This window comes from Calonectris borealis, chromosome 21 (assembly GCF_964195595.1).
Source record: "Calonectris borealis chromosome 21, bCalBor7.hap1.2, whole genome shotgun sequence".
Classification (NCBI taxonomy): domain Eukaryota; kingdom Metazoa; phylum Chordata; class Aves; order Procellariiformes; family Procellariidae; genus Calonectris; species Calonectris borealis.
In genome coordinates, this window is record NC_134332.1 from 9,369,461 (window position 1) to 9,389,242 (window position 19,782).

Consider the following 19,782-nt stretch of genomic DNA (forward strand, 5'->3'; position numbering starts at 1 on the left):
CTCCAGAGCACCCTTTGCCGCCCACCTTCCTCTGGGTGAGATGTCAGCAGCGGGTGACAGCCGGGGACAGCACAGCCCGATGCCATTGCCCACAGTGCCCAGAGCCGCTGCTTGGCAGGGAGGTGCAGAACCCCGAACCGAAAGAGGGGCACATGCTCACCCCCGCCCACGCTCTCCCCTCTCCAAACAGTGCCGTCAGGATCAGCCCCGTAGCCACGAACCAGAGGGATTTCTGCCCCAGGGGCTATGATGGCGCCTGGCATTCCCAGACGCTGCCGCAGCTCAGGAGATGACGGATCCAGGCTCTAATTCTCTTTTCTGTGCATCCTTTAAGGATTTGAGGCTGATCGCCCGCGCTTCCTGCATGGCATCCACAGCTGGCTCCGCACAACGCCGTCAGCTGCCTCTGCCTGCCTGACGGGCCCTGATGGGGCTGAGCGCAGCGGTTATAATTAGAAATGCTAATCAGCTCTTGTGTTTCTGGCTTGACAGCCCTGCCACCCCCAGCACAATCTTCCCTCCAAGCTGTCCTATGCTCACCCCCTCTGCTTCCTCTCCAAATCCCTGCTACTTGTAATTAAGCACTACAGAATTAGGGGGGTCGAAAGCTGCGGCTGTTGGGGCTCCGTGCATGCTTTGGGCCAGGCATGCAGCCCCCGCAGAGCTCCTGGCTTGCTGGGGACGGTTTGGGGGTCTCACCCTCTGTTCACCACCATGCCCTAGGCTGGGGACACCCCAGGGATGCCCCTGCCCCTCACCAAAAGCCCCGGCACTGAACCATGGGGTGGAAGAGGAGCAGCCCAAGGGCTCTGCTGCAGGCAGCGCCAGGGTTAAAGGCAAAGGGTGGTGGCTGTGGCCAGAGCCATGGGGCTCTGCCAGCCCATCGGCTCTGGAAGGGGAGCTGCTCTCATTAGGATTTCTGTCATGTGCCAACCACAGGCTCTTCCCAGCCGAGGAGGAAAAGGAGCTTGCAAAGGAGCACGGACGAGGGGGCTGAGCAAGCAGATCCCTGCACAGGCTTAGCTTGTTACGGAGTTAGTCATCGTCACAGCTTGCGCTAGGAAACACAACCCAGGGGATTCCGCCCTCGCCGGTGCCCGCAGACAGCCCCCAGCCCCTCCACACAGCTCCCCACCCTGAGCTAGAGCGCTCCCGTTGCTGAGAGAGCCAGGACACGGCTTTCTCCCTGGGCATTTGGCTCCCACACACACAGCTCTTCAGTTTTTAAGTCAGCCTTTGTCTTCCAGGTCCTCCCTGTTATTAACCTCAGGTGGCTGCAGGAAAATGTCTCCAGTCTGCAGGCTTGATGTGCAAAAGGAGAAGGGTTTTCAAGAAGGCAGCGGCTGCCTGAGCAAAGGAGACCCCCCCTCACCTCCTCTGTCCAGGACCCCCACGCATAGCCATGCTTCACCTGGGACACACGCCTGCTCGCCACAGCATCTTATCCTACGGCACGGGCTGGTGGTGGGCCAGTGGGAAGCAGCAAAGGGCTTCCCCCTCCTCCCCACACACTGAGCACCACGATTTCTGGAGAAAAGGAAATAGGAGAAACAAGGAGGTATCATAACAAGGGTGCCGCGAGGGACAGGGCATGGGGACTCCGATGGTGATGGACTCATGGAAAGGCCCTGGCAGCACAGGCAGCTGACTGGGAAACCTCCAGGGACAAGTCGGAGTGGATTTGTCATGACTAATTGACTCCCTCCAGTGCTGCGGTACAAGTTTCACACGTCGCATGAGCGGGGTCCCGAGCATTCAGGAATTAATGAGGGTCTGACCCTGTCTGCGCAGTCACTTGAGTTTTTCCAATGCAGACAGCTGGCTTAAGAGGCTCCTTTATTCTTTACATATCAGATCAATCGGCATAGTTATAATCTAGTCCTTGTGAAAGCTTGGAGCAGTCTTTGCTGCCCAGCTAGCTCAAGGGGAAAAAAAGCAAGCAAGAGGGAGAGGTCATGATGAACTATTGATTGAGCAGGCGGCGGTGCTGCTCCCAGAGATGGCTTTTGCAGAGAACTCGCCCGGGACAGTTTGCCTCTATATCTCTTGCTAATGCTGCTCCATTGATCTTCCGTGACAGGTGGCAACTACAAGATTTTTTTAGCTGGAGTCATTAAGAGGCATTAATCAATAACAGGGGAAACGGAGAGAGAGAAACTCTTTGTTTCATGGAGGCATGTTCCCCATCTGGGTTTTAGCCCACTGAGGTGTGCATGTTTTATTTCCAGCAGCCAGGGAGGCCTGCCAGTAAGAGAATTCACCTTGTACTGGACTCTGGCACTTGGAGGAGATCCTGAGCTGGTTACAACAGGCTGGCAGCTCCGGCCAGGCTGTGCAGCAAGAGGGGTCCAGCTGGGGAGTTCGTGGCATCTGATTCCAGGTACCCCAGCATCCTACCCGGCACCCCAAATCGCCCAGACTCTCTGTTCCCATACAAGTACCTCAGGAAGAGCTGGGTACTAATTTCATATGCCCACAGTGCTGGGTACTGGTTTCGCATCGTGCTTCTGATAAATCCAGTTGCCACCTGGCAGTGGTGCAATGGGTCCTGGCATTTGAGCTCAGCCCCTGCCCAGTGGCTCAGCCCGCGGTGCTGCTGCTGTAGGGAAGCCCGGAGTTCATTCCTGTGGCAAGACTGGGGTTGTTTGCAAGAGAAACGGCCTTCCTGCTGAAAGAGCCCCAGGCTGCACCGCTCCCTCCCGCCCTGCCCCAACACCGTCAGTACATTTCCATTGCTCTGTGGCAGCAACACCCATTTTTCTTCTCCAAGCAGCTCCTGTGCTCAGCCCCAGCAAGTGTCTGTGCAGGTGCTGGAGCCCATTTTCCCTTGGGGAGCTGAAGGGGACTGGAGACGTGCTCAGGAGCAGGAGGACGGGATCGCCTTCAAAGGGGACTGCGAGGAGAGGCGGTGGTTCTGGTTACCCACTGCGAGCGGTGTCTGCTGTTGCAGGCAGAGCAACCAGCGGCCCCGGGGCAAGCTTGGGGTGTGGAGGTGCTGCGGGCTCCCACATGGGCTGAGCTCAGCTTGCGGAATAACCTGTGACACAGAAACTGAGCTGGTATTTAATCGCACTTGCGGACTTAACCCAAAGGCCCTTTAGTGCCGCTCAGTCCCGGGGCGCTGGCACACCCCATGGCACCATGCCGGCAGGTCTGGCAGCCTGGGAACGCCGTGCTCAGCACGCTGCTCGCTGCCTGTGCACCGGAGGGAGCACGGGGAGAGAGCACGGCTCCTGCTAACAGGGCCTGCACTGAGCAGGTACCAAGTGATGCTTCAGAGTAAGGGAAATGCCCTTTTGGAGACGGGGATGGAGCATCCCTTTCCTCTCTGGGACACATCTCGCCTCCACTCTCAAAGCCCCAGTCTCCTGCTGCTCCAGCTCTCACGGGCCACTGCACAGTGGTAATTACTGCAGCTCTCTGGGGAAATGGGATCTTCATCTTTGCTGTAATTACAGCTACACATCCACAAAGGGATCAAAGGGAGCAGGAGAGGAGGGGATGAGGAGGTTGCCGTCTCAGAAGCAGGTTGCACCAGCGGTGCATGCAGCAGGCACGCTCAGGCACACGCTCATAAGCACCTGACAGAGTCACAGCCCAGAAGAAACACACACCCCCCCCTCAGCACCATCACTTGAACTTAGCCTAGATGGGGCAAGTTATACTGCTGCTGGCTGGTGGCTCCCTGAGATGAGAGTCTCTGGCGTGGGAGATACAGCTAACCCCTCTTCAGTCCCAGGTTGCCCATCAGAAGCCCTTGGCTAACAGCTTTGCCTTCCCTGTTCAGTCCATCAGTCTCCAGGTCAACCACCCGGCCCCTTGCATCAGCACAAAATCCATTAGAAACAATTTGATTTCCTTTATTTACACATGACATTTAGGAAAAAGCCTAAGCCTTGGGCCTGGAGGAGCCCGAGTGCTGCAGCCAGAGGAGATGCTGTTTCCAAGGCTGTGTCCTGGGCTCGGTACACTCTTATTTTACTCAGAGCCTTGCCTGGGGTGGATGGTGCGATGTCTTGCAGAGACCATCAGGTGCAGGGGGATTTCCAGCTTGGGTGTACAAATGCAAATGCAAATGCAAATGCAACAGTGAGATCTTGCAGGCTCACATTTTTGTTGTCTCCTGTTTCTGGTACAGTCTGCCAGGAGAAAAAAAAAAAAAAGCAGTGTTGGGGGGCATGGTGGGGTGTAAGCCCTAGCAGTAATCCTTGACTGATGGCGCATTGACTCTGCAAACACTGATCTCCAGACGCACTGACAGCCAGAGGAGCAGTGCCCTGGCACTCAATGGCGCTGCTTGTGTGGTGTTCCTCATGCAGATAGGCATCGTGCCAAATCAGCTTTTTATCTCACGTGGATTTAAATAATTGGTTGAGTTTTTCAAGGCAGGGGTAAGACAAGCTCAGAGAAAGCAGATCTTTAAAAAGCATAGCTGAGAAAAGGGTTTAGGTGTGTCAGGAGCGGCAGGGCTGGGTGTCCCAAGGCTCCTGCAGAGCACTGGGGTGTTTCCTGCGGGGCTGGCAGGGGCTGCGTGGGGCCTGAAACCTGCAAAGTGCTCGGCTCCCTGACGAATGGGACCATAAAACCACAGCTGGCTGGGGCAAACATCCGAGCAGATAACGCAGTTACTTTCTAAATAGAGTTATTTGTAGGTGAGTAAAGGTTGCAGGAAGGGAGGCTCTGATTATATGATACACTTTTGCAATATGTTTCTCTCTTAATTGCGTGTTCCCAGAGTCAAACTCCCTCAGGCTCTTTCTCTTTCCAGTGACCAGTGGAGGCTGTGCACGCAGAACCCCAGTACCAGGGCAGTTTAGCAATCTCATGCTTCTGGTTTTTGTACAACCCTGTTGCTACGTAGTCCTGTGGGTAACTGCAGCGCTCACATTCAAACCACTCTGAGCCAACAGCCCAGTTCCTCCCCGAGTGTTTACTGTGTTGTCACGAGAGCGCTCACGTGTTGTTACAAGCACAGCAACTAAAGGAGTGGGACCACGGGGCAGCAGGAGCCAACGCAGCAGCTGGGGGTCAGTCTGAAGCTCTGCCTGTGCAAGCGTGGGTTTGGCCATGGGCTTCCATGCCAGCCACACAAGGACCGGCAGGAGGGCTTCACCTCCCACGCACTGGTGCCCTTTTAGGCTGAAATAGATGAGATGGAAACAGGATTCACCCACATCCTTTGTACAAACTGCTCTTAGCCACCATCCTTGCCTTGCCGAGCAGCCTGCAGCAGGCTCTGCTGTGCACAGCAGTAGATACAGCACAGGCCAGACCTCTGCACTGTCTTTGCCACTTCCAGGAGAAGATTTCAGTGATGCCATCCTACTGGTGTCAGCCCTTAGGGCAGCCTTGCTTACCGATGCAAAGATGGTCCAGGTTACCAGGCTATACCTCTGCCTATGTGGGAGCAAGCTATAGCAGCGTAACTACATCTGTATTGTGATGCTGTGCTGAGGTGAGACTCAGTGACACCAGGCTCTGAGACATCTCGCAAAGCCAGCTGCTAGGTGAGACAGGTAAAGAGGGAAGAGGATGGATCAGCGGGTGGAGGGATGGGTGGGTGGATGGACTGACAGAGGTCTGGAAGAAGTTAGGTCAGATGCATGGATCACCTTACTGTCCCCAAGTCCCTGACAATCGAGGCTGCTTTGCACCACCCAGCAGCAGGGGTTGCTGTCTAGGAGCTTGGGCAACCCAGGGCTTTGTGCTGTCCGCACTATCAGCCCTTCCTGGGAGGGCTCACAAGCCATGCGCATGCATGCCTTGACGTGGCCAAGAACGAAGCTGGGCTGGTCGCTTCCTCCTCCCCCTGTTTTTAATGTCACCAAACCCAGCTGCTGCTTTCAACACATGTCCCTTGGCAGGAGGCGAAGAGAAGCAGGCCACGTGGTAGAGCTGCCAAAGACACCGCGGGAAGTCAAGGCAGATGCACAGAGGCAGCAGGGAGCGAGACGCCACTCTGCAGACAGACCCAGCGCTCCTTCGGCACAGCCTGCGCCTCCCGGGGGGTCCTCCCCGAGCACCCACCCACCCGGCCTCGAGCCTCCCGCTGCTCTACAACCTGCTCAGCCCTGCATGGCGATGCCAGGCGATGGACACGTCTCTCCTTCCTTCCTTCCTACCCTGCTGAGTGCTTTCCTTCTCTTCCCTTTTCCACTCACCTTCTCCCCGCATGCGTGGGAGACCTTCTCCCTGGCTCCATTTCTTTTCCAGTCAGAAGCAAGTCATCAAAAGTGACGTCACATGACAAAGGAAGCAATAAATTAAGACAAATAAAAGATAAAAAACACAGCCAGGTTATTTTAAGACATCAGAAAACTAAGGCCAAGGGTAACGCTCTCGGTTTTATGGCTTTTCATGGACCCAGCCACGGAAATCCCACCATTAGCGATGCTGCGTGGACTCTTCTGCTCACCATGCTTTGCTGTTACCACTCTTTTACCTTTTTGAGGTAGCTTTTCAAGGCAGATTTTGAAGGTCCCCGCTGAGGGTGCTCTACGGCACTGGGTACCACAAGCACCTTCAATAGGCAGCGTCGCAGAGAATTTACTGCCCGCTTGGCGCTGGCTGGGTGCTTGTTCCTGCCAGTGTTTCTGGACCCCGCTCAGCTAGACTACCTGCAGGGTACACTTGCCACATGTCTAAATAATTCAGTCAGTAGTTTAAATATGCAAAATACGCAGCGCAATCTAGTAAGCTGGGTTTTTTTAAAAGAATTTCGAACTGCTTTGTTCTGGCTGCTGAAGCTTGGGAGGGCAGGGAGGGGGTTGCCTTTGCCTCTGCCCAAAACCAGCCGCGTTTCAGGGGTGATGACGCGATCCCTGTTGCATTACGCAGCACGCTGAGGCTCACGGGCTGACTTCCATCAGACAGTGTGTTATGATAATGTTAATGCACAGGCTGTCGTCATCTGGCAGCATAACTGCTTGCCTTATGAAGTAACTCAGCGTGACAGCTCTGCTTGCTAGCCCATGTCTGGCTTCTAATCTGGCATCAGAAATCACTCCCCTTCCTTGAGCTACACACTAATATTAAACGTTTCATTTGCATTACTCCAGATAATCTGTTGGAGAGCGTGGGGAGAAGGGAATTGCAGCCAAGCTCCTTTAGGAGCCCACATGTGAAGCAAACGCAAAACTGCCATCCCCACCACGCCATATCTGCTCATGCCGTTTGCCATCGGCACCGCGGCTGTGCTGGAATTTGCATTTCAGTTTCCTAACGTCAGCCAGCGTTTGCGGGCTGAGCGGCTCACACGATGCCCCGGTGACAGATGACCAGTGACTTTCTTCCCATGTCAACAAAAGCAAAAGTCACGAGGATAATGCAGAATTGCTCCGGGCCAGCGTATGTTCAGCTGAAAAGGTCTCGGTGACTTCCCAGGCATATGCTGGCTGGCACGGCGCTGGAGCAAGGCTCTCTGAACCGCCTGTATGATGTAGGCCGGAGGATTAATCTAATGCTGCGTCAAGATGCTAATACAATAAGGGTTCTTTGTGGCATTAGCAGGAATCATGAGACCAGCTCTGAGATGTCATTGCCTGGCAGCTGTAGGGAGTGCCGGCCTCGAGCTCTCCAGCAGAGAGAAGGAGCTTGTCTCCTGCTTCAAGCATTAAAGCTGCTGAGGGGCAGTGAAAATGCAGTAAACCCCACTCCATTTTGGTGACAGCTCATTTGGGAACAGCCCGCTACGTTGGTTGTTAAATCTAGGGAGAGCCGAGCGAACAAGGGTCATTTGGAGAGGGACAATCGCTTTTCCTTCAGTTTTCCAGGAGCTGCAAAGCTGCAGATACCAAGAGGATGCTTGAGACCGCAGCGCCAGTGTCACATCTTACCCCGATGAAGTCACCACCACCCGCAGGACTGGGGTTTTGCTATAAAAAGTGTTGCAAAACCTGCTGAGGCCAGTGAAACAGTTTGTGTCAGTTCCAGCAGACATGCTTTCATCTCCCCTGCCAGCTTCGCAGCCACAAAGCCGTTGGGCCTGATCCTGACCTAACCCCAGCGCCAGCGAGGAAAGCTCCATCCCGCTCAGCACGTTTGTGCTGGTGGAAAACCAGCATCACGCACCAGCGGAGAACATGGGTGAGGCAAGGGGCACGGGACCTGTGTAAGCCGAAACCTGTCACGAAAATTGACGACGGGCCCATGCTGACCTCGGTCAGTTGCGAGTTTTCGTGACAGACCTGAAGACCCCCCCCACCATGGCAGGAGGGACCCAAAGACCCAACATTGTGGCATGAGAGGACCCGAAACCCGCACCTAATGCCAAGAGGGCACCCAAAACCCCCACACCATGTCATGAGCGGACCCAAAGACCCCATATGGCACCACAAGGGACCCAGAAAGACCCCATATGGCACCATGAGAGACCCCCATAGACCCCGTATGGCACCATGAGGGACCCAAAGCCCCCGTATGGCCCCATGAGGGACCCCCATAGACCCTGTATGGCACCATGAGGGACCCAAAGCCCCCACATGGCACCATGAGGGGACCCAAAGACCCCACATGGCACCACGAGGGACCCCCAAAGACCCCATATGGCACCATGAGGGGACCCAAAGCCCCCATATGGCACCATGAGGGACCCCCATAGACCCCGTATGGCACCATGAGGGACCCAAAGCCCCCACATGGCACCATGAGGGGACCAAAAGCCCTCCTCACCACGCCGTGAGGGGACCCAGACCTACATAGCACGGTCCCCATGACGGAACCCACGGTCCTCCCGCCGCGCCCCGAGGGGACCGTCCCGCCCCGGCTGAGCGGAGCGGCGGGGCGGCGGGCGGGGCGGGCCGGGCCGGGCCGTCCGCACCGCCCACATAAGGCGGGGGCAGCCCGCGCCGCTCGGCGCGGCGGCGGAGGCGGTAGCGGCGGAGTCTCGGGCGGGCTGCGCGGTCGAGGCGGCGGCATGGAGCTGGGGTGGTTGCTGTGGGGCGCGGCGGTGCTGCTGCTGCTCCACGTCCTGATGGAGCTCAGCCCCGCCGTCAACTTCGTGCTGCGCATCGGCTTCTACTCCCTGCTGTGCGTCGTCTGCTCGGCGCTGACGGCGCCCGTCTGCCTCCTGGTCAACGGCGGCCGCACCGTCAAGAACATGAGGTGAGTGGGGGGGCTGCCTGAGGAGAGGCGGGGGTGAGCCCGCCCCGCGGACACGGCGGGACGGGTGCAATGGCGGGGCCAAGGTGTGGGCGGGTGAAACACAAACTGGGGAGATCGGTTTCAGGCCCAGCCTCTGCGTGGGGGCCTCGGGGGGGGATGATGGTGGCCTCCTTTACCTCAGGGCTGTGACAGCAGACCCCTGGGTGGCTGGCCTGGTGGCAGCGGGGTCGTCTCTTGGCTCACGGAGGGTGCTGGGGGCTGTGGTGAGGGGCTGCTCCGGCCCATAGCTGTGCCCTCACCTTGGAGAGCCCTGTTTGGGGATGAGCGCCCTTTGGAGGGGCCTGGAAGGTGTGAGGATGGTGGCAAGCGGCCATGCTCCAGGGGCCACGCGGTTTTGGGGAAAGCTACGTGACAGCAGTGTTTGTTTGGGGGTTTTCCCCCCCTCCAGAAGTGGAGGCTGTGCCAGGAGATCTGGCAGATGGTGTTTAATATGCTGCCCTTGGCCTGGTGCAAGGAGCATGGCGGCCGTGCAGCTGCCTGGGGCACACTTGTTGCTGTCAGGCCTTTGCTGCGTGTCCTCTTGACGGGGCGCCTGGGGCGGTGACCGAGTTGCTGCTGGAGAAGAGCAGCTCCCCTACATGCGAAGGCACATTTTAAGGGCAGAGCTGGCACTTCTGCTGGCAGCACAGGAGAACTTGGGCTCCTTGCTTTGCTCTCCCATAGGCAGCTTTTTACCTGCTCTAACCATCCATGTCCAGGCCGTGTTATGGGCGTGGGTGAAAGCGGAGCCTTGTTGCCTTAATACATCCTTTTGGATCAAAGGTTGGGCAGCGTCTCAGCTGGTGGAGATGGACTTTGCTTTGTGGTGCGGCTCTCGCAGGCAGGGCTCAGGGCGGAGCGAGCGGGTGCAGGACACCGACATGCTGCCTTGTGGGCCCTGCCCTGCCCACCCGAGCTGATGGTCTGCGATCCGCTCTGGTGCTGTGGCCCCAGGCATTGGAAACGGCAACCTGCTCTGGGATCTCCAGCCTAGCTCTGTATCCAGTTTTGGCTTGCTCAGGAGCAGCTTTCCGATGCGCAACCAGCTTTGCAGCTGGGAGAATTTATGATGTTATGGAGGCACTCTCTTTTTCTTCCCCACCCCTAAAACTTTGTAAATCTCCTGTAAACTTAAAGGAACTCTTTGGGAACAAGAACTCCTTGCACTGGACAACTCCTCATGTTGAAACTCAGAGCTGAATTTTGGCCAGAACCGCCCTTTTCCTGTAACTTAAGCCCGTCGTTTCCATGTGCCGGCACTGGCTGATGATCCTGGTCATGTATCCCAGCCCATGGGAGGTCTGTGGCTGAGGCGATCCAGCGAGCTCCTTATTTCCAGAATATCCCAGTCTGCTTATTCCGGCTCGGGGAAGGGGTTGGAGCAGAGCACGTGCTGGTGGACAGACAGTGATAACAGCGTCGCTGCCCGGCGCAGAACGCCCCGTCCTTGCTGTGCTCCTGGCTCCAGTGCCAAGCCGGTGTGACTTGGAAGAGGTTGCCCTCTGTGTCTGATAGAGATAGAGCTGTTTATCTAGCAGCAAGACCTCTTGCAAGAGCTTCCAATCTGGTAAGCGCACTTCATTTATCCTTAAAAATCAGAGGATCCTAAAAAGGCCTCCTTCACAGCCTGCGGAGCGGAGCACATGAAGCTGGGGCTGCTGGATTTCAGACTCGGGCTGTTACGGATGCACAGAAAAAGCACATTCCTTCTCATTTTTCTACTCTCTCCTCGTGTCTGGCAATAAGTGCATCAGATTTACAGCTCTCTGCAGCTGTGACTGACCAAGTCAGGATCATTCATACCAGCAGAGAAGCTGATTGCAGGGTTGGAGGGGAGTAGGACCCATCTGCTTAACCCCATGGATGACATGGCCAGCTCAGCAGGGCTGCCAGTCACCTGGTTCTTCTTCACTTGCTCTGAGCAATGCCCCTTTGCCTCTTTCAGTGGCTGAGGCCACATCTTGAGCAAGGAAACGCTGGCTCCTTACTGGCAGGAGGAAGTGGGATGGTTGCTCTTGAGTAATGTGTAACCAGCCTCTCCCAGCAGCTACCAAGCAGTGTGACTTCCAGAGCAGTGACCTCTTTTTTGGTTGGCAGTCAGAAGGGAGGAGAAGTGGGATTTAGGTCATGGCACGGCATCTACCATGACCTCACCGATTCGTGTCACCCTGCCTCTCCTCAGCTGCCCCCTTGTCCCTTCACCTGGCCTGCACTCCCATAACCTCAGTGCAGGCCTGTGGTGCTCGGGAGCTCTGCAGCCTGGGCACCTCCCCGAGTCCTTTCCCTGGGTGCGGCTCTAACCTTTGCAGCAAGTTTGAATGCCGGGGGGCTGAATAGCAGTGGTGTCACTCAGATGCGTCACCTGCGGGCATTGGCCTGGCCTGAACTCCGGTGTCCAAGTCAGTGCCTGGGTGGTCTGTGTGGTGGGGCACCCCACAGAGAAATGAACCCCACTGTGGGTAGGAGCAAGCCAGGGAAAGTCGCCTTGACGAAGGTGTGTGGTTGAAGAGCTGGTGGCAGGGATGGAGGTACTTTTGGAGAGCAGATGCTGGGAGCTGCTGCCAAGCCAGGACGAGACGCTGGCCGGGAGCTCACCTCCCGCCCTTGGTGACAGGGGTGCTTTCCAGGCTGATGGTGCTGTGCAGCCCTCCGGCTGGACCCTGTGGCGGGGGAGAAGCTGACACTGTCCCTTGGTCTCCTCCTCCAGGGAGGAAAGCTCTGTCCCTCTCTGCCAGGGAGAAGGTGGGCCCTGAGGCAGGGCATCCAGGTGCTTGTGGAGGCCGGTCAGCTCCTGAATCTGCTCTAGGGGAGAGCAGAGCAGAGCTGGTGGCTGCTCCTGGGAGCTTTGTTCATGTGCAAGCTCCTCTGCCTCCTGTCCTGGCAAATGGCTGCTCCCCTGCCCAAAATAGCCCATGTGTGCTGCCAGCTTCTGGCTGCATCCTTTGACCCAGTTGGAGGGTCCCCAGCTCCCACCTGTTTGGGGGCGGCGTAGATGGGCCCTGCTCCCATGGGCTGGCAGGGTCTCGACTGGCGAGCCTGGGTGGGTGGGTGTGCTCAGCAAGGGCATGGCAGCCTGCTCGATGCGTTGGCAGGGCTCAGTGGAGCTGCTGTGTCTCCTGCCAGCTGGGCAGCCTCGGGCACAGGGGAAGAAAGCTGGGAGCTTTGTGGACAAACCTGTAGATCCACTGGGGAAGTGAACTGACAGGCAAAAGCTACTTGCTTGAAGATGGGTTTGCCGGGGGCATCTAACCTCTGCCAGGCTGCATGGGGAGCATCCCGTTTGCTGCTTGCATCCTTGCGTTGTGCAGGGAAGTGTTTCTCACCTTCATTCTTCTCCTTTCTTGGACTTCCCTGGGGTAACAACACCCCATGTTTGTTTGTATTGTTAAGCAGCATCTTCCAGCACTGCAAGGAGGAGAATTGGCAGAGCCTTCCTTGGGTGATGGGTGTGCGGGCTAATATGCACGTGCTGACGAGTGGCAGCTCCTAGCAGCACTGTTTGAACAACTTGTGGGGCTCTGCTGATTGCGGAAGGAAAACATTAATAGCATCGGAGCAGACTACAGCCATGGCACAGGGGGAAACAAACAGCACTAAATGAGCAGGACTGGCAGCAGGAGTGGGCCTTGATCCAGCGTTGAAACCAGCGTCTCTCCCTCCTGGACTTTGGAGGGCTTCCAGTTTGCCCTCTGTTTGCAGGGCTCTTGCAGCTGCGCTAGGCTGGACTTGCCTCTTCTGAAGAGCCCGTAGTGAGCCTGGTTGTGAGCTGAAACTGTCAGCTTGAAGGAAGCATGGACCATCGAGTCTAGCTGTACTGGCCTCAAAGTTACAATCAGCTTCCCCCAGGTTTCCAGTAAAATTCCCACACTGGTAGTGGACAGGGCTTAGCATGCAACTGAAGCACTTGGAGCACATGGGACCATGCAGAACAAACACCTGGGTGGACCACAGGGCAAGTGAGACGGGAGGCTCTCTGTCACAGAGCTCTTCTTGTCTCCTTCCACCCACCCTGGGTATAGCAGATCCTGTCACCTCCCTGCCCTGCTGCTGACTACTCTTCTCTTCTGCAGAATCATCAAAACTGTGGTCAAGACCTTCAAGTATTTCTTCGGCCTGAGGTTTGAGGTGAAGGGACTGGAGAACTTTGAGGTGAAGGGCCCTGCTATCATTGTGTCCAACCACCAGAGCATCCTCGACATGATGGGTGAGGAGTTGGTGGGAGGGAGGGAGCAGTTCTTTTGCTCACCATCAGAGAAATCCTGCTCGCATCTCCTGGCCAAGCAGCCCCCTGCCCTGGCTGGTCTGTGCTACCGAGCCAACCGATCCAGCTTTCTCTGTCAGTGCTGGTTGCAGGAAGAGTCTCCCCTCACTCTGAGCAATCACAACCCCAGGTACTGCTCAGCTTCTGGTGCTTCTCAGCTCCCTGTTCCATCCCTGCCTTGTTGGTAGCCTGGCTGGCCTAGCACCCGTGTCAGTGTACCAGGCAGCCAGGCACGAGGGGTGGCCCCGCTGGGCACTGCGGGGCCAAGGAGTAAGCTGCCTCTTGAGGGGTCTTGTTATGACCTGCAGCCACCCTGCCCCTGTAATTCTGCGTGTTGGTGGCAACAGAAGCCAGCAGAGAAACAAGGCACTGGCCTGTCCCTGCTACTCCCCCCCCACCTCAGATTGTGCCTCTTGTCCCATCCGAGTGCAGGATGGGGGGGTGGCGGCTGCTGGTTCTCACCCTCTGCCATCACGTTAGGGCTGATGGAGGTCCTGCCTGATGACTGTGTCCAGGTCGGCAAGAAAGAGCTGATGTACGCCGGCACTGTGGGGCTCATCATCTACCTCGGCGGTGTCATCTTCATCAACAGGAAGAGCACCACCAGCGCCAAGATGGTGATGGCAGAGGTGGCCAAGACTATGGCAACTGACAATGTGAGTGTGACTGTGGCGCTTGGCGGGGTGGCATGTGTCTGGGTATCCTGGGGTGGCATGGGGGGATGCTGCCTTGCCTGAAGTTACAGCCACCTGCGGCTCTTGGCAGGGCTGGCTGGTGGCTCGGCCAGCAGGAAGGGAGCACTGCAAGTGGATTGCTGGAGCAGAGCCTTATCTCCCCATGTGCAGGTGAAGGTGTGGGTGTACCCAGAGGGCACGAGGAACTGCACGGGGGATTTGCTGCCATTCAAGAAAGGAGCATTTCACCTTGCTGTCCAGGCACAGGTAACAGTACTTTGCTCCTACACGGGGACCCCGAATCCTTTTGCAGTGGCATTGCAGACTGGTCATGCAGTGGTATGGTTTATTTGTTCTCAAGTGAGCTGTGTTCCCAGGTGCCAGCTGAGCTCCTCCTAAACCACAATTAGGTGTCGTAAGTGCTGCCCAGCAGGAGCTGAGAGCCTTTTCCATCCCCTGCAGGAGTCACTTGACCCCTGTGGACGGGGGGCTGCAGGCAGTGGAGGAGCTGCCTTGTCCTCTCTCCTGATGGCCCCACCACTGCGTTCTTGGTGTCCCACCTGGAGGGCAGAGCGTGGGGGACAGGCACACTTGACCCCCTACCTCTAAGCTTTGCAGGTGGCTGCCTGACAGCGTGGCAGTGCAGTGTTTGTGCCCTGCTCCTGGGAGCACGGCTGCAACACAGAGCTTGCTTCTGGCAGGGAGCCCCGTGGGTGCTGCACTTCGTGAGCTTGCCTGGGGGATCCCAAAGCTGTTGATGCATTTCTCAATCTCCCAGGTTGCAATAGTGTAGTGTTGATTCAGGATTGTTAATGCTAGTGCTTTAGAGCAATATCTGGGCTTGCTCTGTGTGGAAATAGCTGCTCCCTCCCAGACAGCCATATGGCGCTTCTTGGTATGTCTTAAATGCCTTCTCTCTCTGAAATGACAAGATCCATGAGCAGTTAGTGGGGGAGCAGACAAACAGCTCCTTGGCTTTGGACAGCTAGAGCTGTCGGTGCTCCTGAAGGAGCGGTGGTGCTTGCCTGGGCAGTGCGCCAGGGACACTGAAGACCTGGTTGTGCTGCCTGTGCCTAGGTTGTTGCTGGTAGCCGAGCCACCCTGCTCGGCTCCCAGGTGCTGGGGACTAGGTGCCAGAGAGCTGGGAGGAGATGGGTGCCTTGCCTTCCCATGCATGCTCTGCCTCGCCTCTCAGGACTGGGATAACTTGGCCTGAGGGGAAACTGCTTTCCCTAAAAGAGGTGTTACAGCAGGGATCCTGGAGAAGGGAGTAGGTGCCAGATCTCTTCCTGGGTTCGATTGGCCAAGCCCAGGGTGTAGCCTGCGTTGTACCATCCCCATTCCTGCCGTGGTGATGCAACCAAAGCAGGGGCTGGTGGCTGCTAGAAGGAAAGGACGACAGTGGAAATGGTACCCACCTCTGCTAACGCTCCCCCTGAGTCACCGACTGTAGATTGTGTCTGTGTTATCAGCACTGAAATAATGACTCTGTGCCTGCCCTCCTGGCTGTGTCTCTGCCTGTCTGAAGCTTCCCTGGGAGCAATTGACTGTGACTGGTGACTCCTTTTCTTAGAAGCTGAAGGCACACCGGCTGGCCTGCCCCAAACGTGCTTGTACAGCACAGCGAGGCCTGTCAAAACAGGCATCCTCCAATATTTGCAGGTCAGAAAACACCTGCGTTTTGAAGCCTGGCTTGGGACGAGGAGCCCTGACAGCCAGTGCTGACCCAAGGCTGAATTGTAACTTGGCCCTAGTGCCGTGAATGTCCCTGTGCCTTGAGTTGCTGGGGGCTGGTTTCGATCCTCTTTGACTCCTGACTGTCCCAGCCTTTGGAAGTGGGTCTTACTTGTGGGGCCGTGTGTGCCCTGCACGGCTGCGAGCCAGACCAGGTCAGCTCTGCTGCGTGGGATTTGCTGCTTATCTCTGGCCTGCCCTGAGTTGCTGCAGCGCAAGTAACTCCTCTTTTTCCTCTTCCCCAAGGTCCCAGTGATCCCCGTGGTGTATTCCTCCTTCACCACCTTCTATAACCCAAAGAAGAATTTATTTACATCAGGTACCAAAGAGCCTGAGAGCTTTTACAGTCACTTGGAGACAGGGTTGATGCCATACCCACGTGGAGATCTGGTTCACAAGGGTGTGGAAGGGAAGCGGAGCTGGGGTGAACAGGAGTCGTCCCTCTGGGATATGCGTGGAGTCAGTTCAAAGCACTTGGCACCAGAGCCTGGGCTGGGTTAACTCAGGAAAGAATGTAATTAAATACGGTGAGGGATGTTTTCATTAAAAATTGGACACCACCTCTCCCTCTCATAACTGGCACAGCCCAAGTCATTTGGTGAGGGCTTGGGGAAAGAAGCAAGCATGCTCTGCCTCCTGACTTTTCAAAGCATGGACCCCTCTGCAGGCAAACCAAGGAAGCTGATTGTATCAAAGCTCTGAAGTCTGTCAGTAGAAGTGCTGGGCAGAAAGTTGGCTTTCAGTCAGCTTGGAGCCGTACCTCTCATTTTTGGGAGGAAGCCATGCTTGCCACGTTACCTGTGTGGATGGCCCTGGGCTCCCCCTACTCTCTCGGGCAGAGCAGCGACACCGGCCTTGGAAAGGGGCGAGCTCTGGCTGGGGTGTCAGTTTGGGGCACGAAGAAAATACTCTGCTTGGCGCAGCTGCTAGAGGACAAGGTCTAATCCCCAGAGCCTCTGCCTGCGCTCCAGGGATGGGTGCCTGAGGCCGTGTGAGGGGATGAGGGCAGTGCTGGGGCTGTCCGGGGGGGGGAGCAGGGGTCCTGGGAGGGCAGAGAACAGTGCTCCTGTTGTGTGTGGGTTTCTCATAGGCTTTTCTCTTGTTCTCAGGCAAAATCAAGGTTGAGGTTCTGCCTCCAATAGAGACCAAAGGCCTGACATCAGATGATGTCTCTGACCTCACTGATAGATGCTTCTGCACCATGAGGGAGACCCTCTTCAGGCTGTCGGGCCGTCCAAGCGAGGCGAAGGACTCGTCCTAGATGCTTCTCCAGTGGCGTCACTGTGTGGTGGTGGCTGAGGGGACCTGTCTGTTGCCAAATACAGAAGGAACTTCTCTTCCTCTGCAGTGACTTCTAACTCTGGGAACACCACGGACTGGCACACACAGGGTGTCGAGCCAGCGCTGAGGTTTCCCATTGAGTGGATTTCTCTTATGGGTTCATTATCTTGAAATGAAACGTCTCCTTTTTCTGAATTTCTCAGGCATCAAACTTGTGCTACCAAAGGGCTCAATGACCAGAGAGGTGAGTTCCCCCAGCTCAGGCAGCTGGCGTGGGGCGACCACGAAAACCTGGCTGGAGGCTGGGCTATGCCTCACGTGAGTGTCCCTGCACTCGTGTTCCTGCAGGCTCAGCTGGTGCTGGCCTGGCCCTGTGCTGTCCCAGATGGAAACCACCAGGAAGCAGTTTGTATCTGCACAACCTTGATGCTGAGAATCAGGTGAAAATCCAGACTGGCTCTTTGGCAGCACTGGGAGTGCGGCATCCTCCCTGGGCAGCCCAGAGCACTGCCATCCGGCACGGTGGAGCTCACGGGCCTGTCTCTTTGAGACGCCCTTGGGTCACAGCAGCATCTTGTGCTGGGGCTTTGTGTTGCCCAGGCACTCCTGAGCCAAGTCTTTCACTTCTGAAAGCACCTAGGGCCAATAACCTCAGCTGGGCTGCAAAGGGGAATGTGTGGGGCCAGTCAGCCTTATAGTGTCTCTTCGGGCTTGATTGCCGTGTCTGAACAAGTGCCCTTGCTCATTGAGGGGTGCAGCAGTGGAGAAGCTGTAGTCTGACCAAGCCAGCGTATATGGCATGGGCAGAGTTTAGCTGAATGCTGTCCATCCTTGCCAGTTTAGTGATCTTCTGAATGAAACCTCACGCTTGTTTCTGCCATTCAGAGCCACCAGCTTGATTTTAAAAACTGCACAGATCTGTCAGAGTCCCGGGCAAACCTGTCCTCACGTGTGACTTGTTTGTGGCACACCTCTGGACGCCGCCTGGGACGTGCACCTGGGTTGGTTCAGAGCTTCCTTGGTGTTGGGATACTGTGCTGCCAGCTCCCTGCCGTGGTTTGACCTTGTCACAGTAGTGCCTGCAGCACTTGTTGCAGATGCAAAGGGCTCGGTCATGCTTGTTTTGCCACTTGTCATGGTCAGCAGTGGCCGAAAGATGGTGCCTGTCCCGCGTGTCTTTGTGCAGATCTCAGTGGAGCTGCTGCTCTGCAAGGCTTGTGAAACTCCTGCAGAGCCGCAGGGTGGGTGAGCTGCAACCGTAACGGGGCTCGGAAGGCTTCAGCTCTCCCTTTGGGGCAAATGGGCTCCTTCCCCCATTCAGATAAAGGAGTTTCCTCTGTGCTTTGGGGTATGGACCAGCAGGGCCCCTGGATCCCTCGCTGGGAGCTGTGGAAGTGTTCATGACCTCTGTGAAGAGCAAGGCTGGGTCAGGTCCATGATTCCAGGGGGTAACCTTCACCTCTAACTGGGGTTCAGGGAGGCTTTAGCTCTCCTGTTCATGGTGCAGGGTGTATAATCTCGAGATAAGCCGCCTGGGGCTACTCAGGTCACTGACACAGCTGGCTTTTGCAGCCTGTCTGGAGCTGCGTTGGTGGAATTGCGGTCATGTTGCATTTTGGGGTTAAAACCTCAACTGGGAAAGGCAGGGAGTTCCCATAGAGCCAGCAGGCCCCAAGGCAGGGAGCCCTCGGGCTGAGCTGGTGCTGGCAGGGACTGGGGGCTTTGTCGGAGGGGCCTTACAGTAGAGACTCAGGGGTCAGACCCGCCGTGGACAGGTCGGGGTGGGAGGGGCAGATAAAGGGCTGTCATGGAGGTTAAACCCAGGAGGGTCCCAGGGGAGGACTCCTGGGAGGGATAACCACATCCACGGAGTGACTGCTGCAGCATCCGTCCCTGGGAGGAGGGAGTGGTGCCTCTGTGTGCACTTATCTGCTGTTTACTTTTAATTGGGTTGAGAATAATGTTATGTGCTTTAAAAAAAAAAAAAGTACACCTTTGGTTATTTAAATAAAGGAGACTCCTGGTCTTTGTGGGAGCTGAGGGAGGAGGGCTGCTGTGGGAGGAAGAAGGGTGCTGACCCTTCAGCTCTTGCAGGGGGTGGGTTTGGTGATTGAGGGGGAATGGCAGGTCCTTGTCCCCACCCTGTGTCCCACGGGCAGAAGGGCCATGCTTCTGCACCCCAGCCTCACATGGAGCCACAGCCTGGCCTGAACAAACAAATGTCCTGGAGGACAAATGCCTGCAGTGACCTGTCTCGGGGGAAGAGGAAGGTGGTGCCTGTGTGGATGGGTGCCCATGTCAAAGCAGGGCCCTGGAGCAAGCACCTTCCCAGCCAGTAACGATCCCACAGCCCCAGTGTGCACAGCAGGAGGCTTTATTTTGGTACAACCCCTGCAGCACCCCGTGGCCCGTGTGGCACACAGCTCCTCTGCAGCTCCGCTCTAGGCAAGTAGGAAAGTGTTGTACCGGGTCGGTCACATCTGCTCTGCTGTACCGGTGTCCTTGGGCTGGAGCAAACAGCGCTGGGGGGAGGTAGGTGCATGCGCAGTGGCTGTTGGGTCTGGGAGGGACTGGCTACACCGGCAGCGTAAACACATGGATGTGCCAGGCCTCGGTCCCCAATCCAGGCGTGCAGAGGACTGTCCCTCCCTCCTTGGCCTCACTCTGGTGGCACTACTGAGTGGCACAGGT

The 19,782-nt window shown here is 56.6% G+C and overlaps 1 protein-coding gene across 2 annotated transcripts; it reads left to right on the forward strand.

Moving 5' to 3' along the window:
- Positions 1-8,834: 8,834 nt before the first annotated feature.
- On the forward strand, positions 8,835-17,286 carry AGPAT2 (1-acylglycerol-3-phosphate O-acyltransferase 2). Of its 2 annotated transcripts, XM_075170702.1 has the most exons (6): positions 8,835-9,102; positions 13,212-13,345; positions 13,883-14,058; positions 14,248-14,343; positions 16,057-16,129; positions 16,920-17,286. In XM_075170702.1, the coding sequence occupies exons 1-6, from the start codon at positions 8,915-8,917 to the stop codon at positions 17,069-17,071; spliced, it is 819 nt and encodes a 272-aa protein (XP_075026803.1). In that variant the 5' UTR covers positions 8,835-8,914; the 3' UTR covers positions 17,072-17,286. The 2 variants fall into 2 exon arrangements, with proteins under 2 accessions (XP_075026803.1, XP_075026804.1); XM_075170703.1 differs by lacking the exon at positions 14,248-14,343 and having other exon boundaries at positions 8,883-9,102.
- Positions 17,287-19,782: the final 2,496 nt, after the last annotated feature.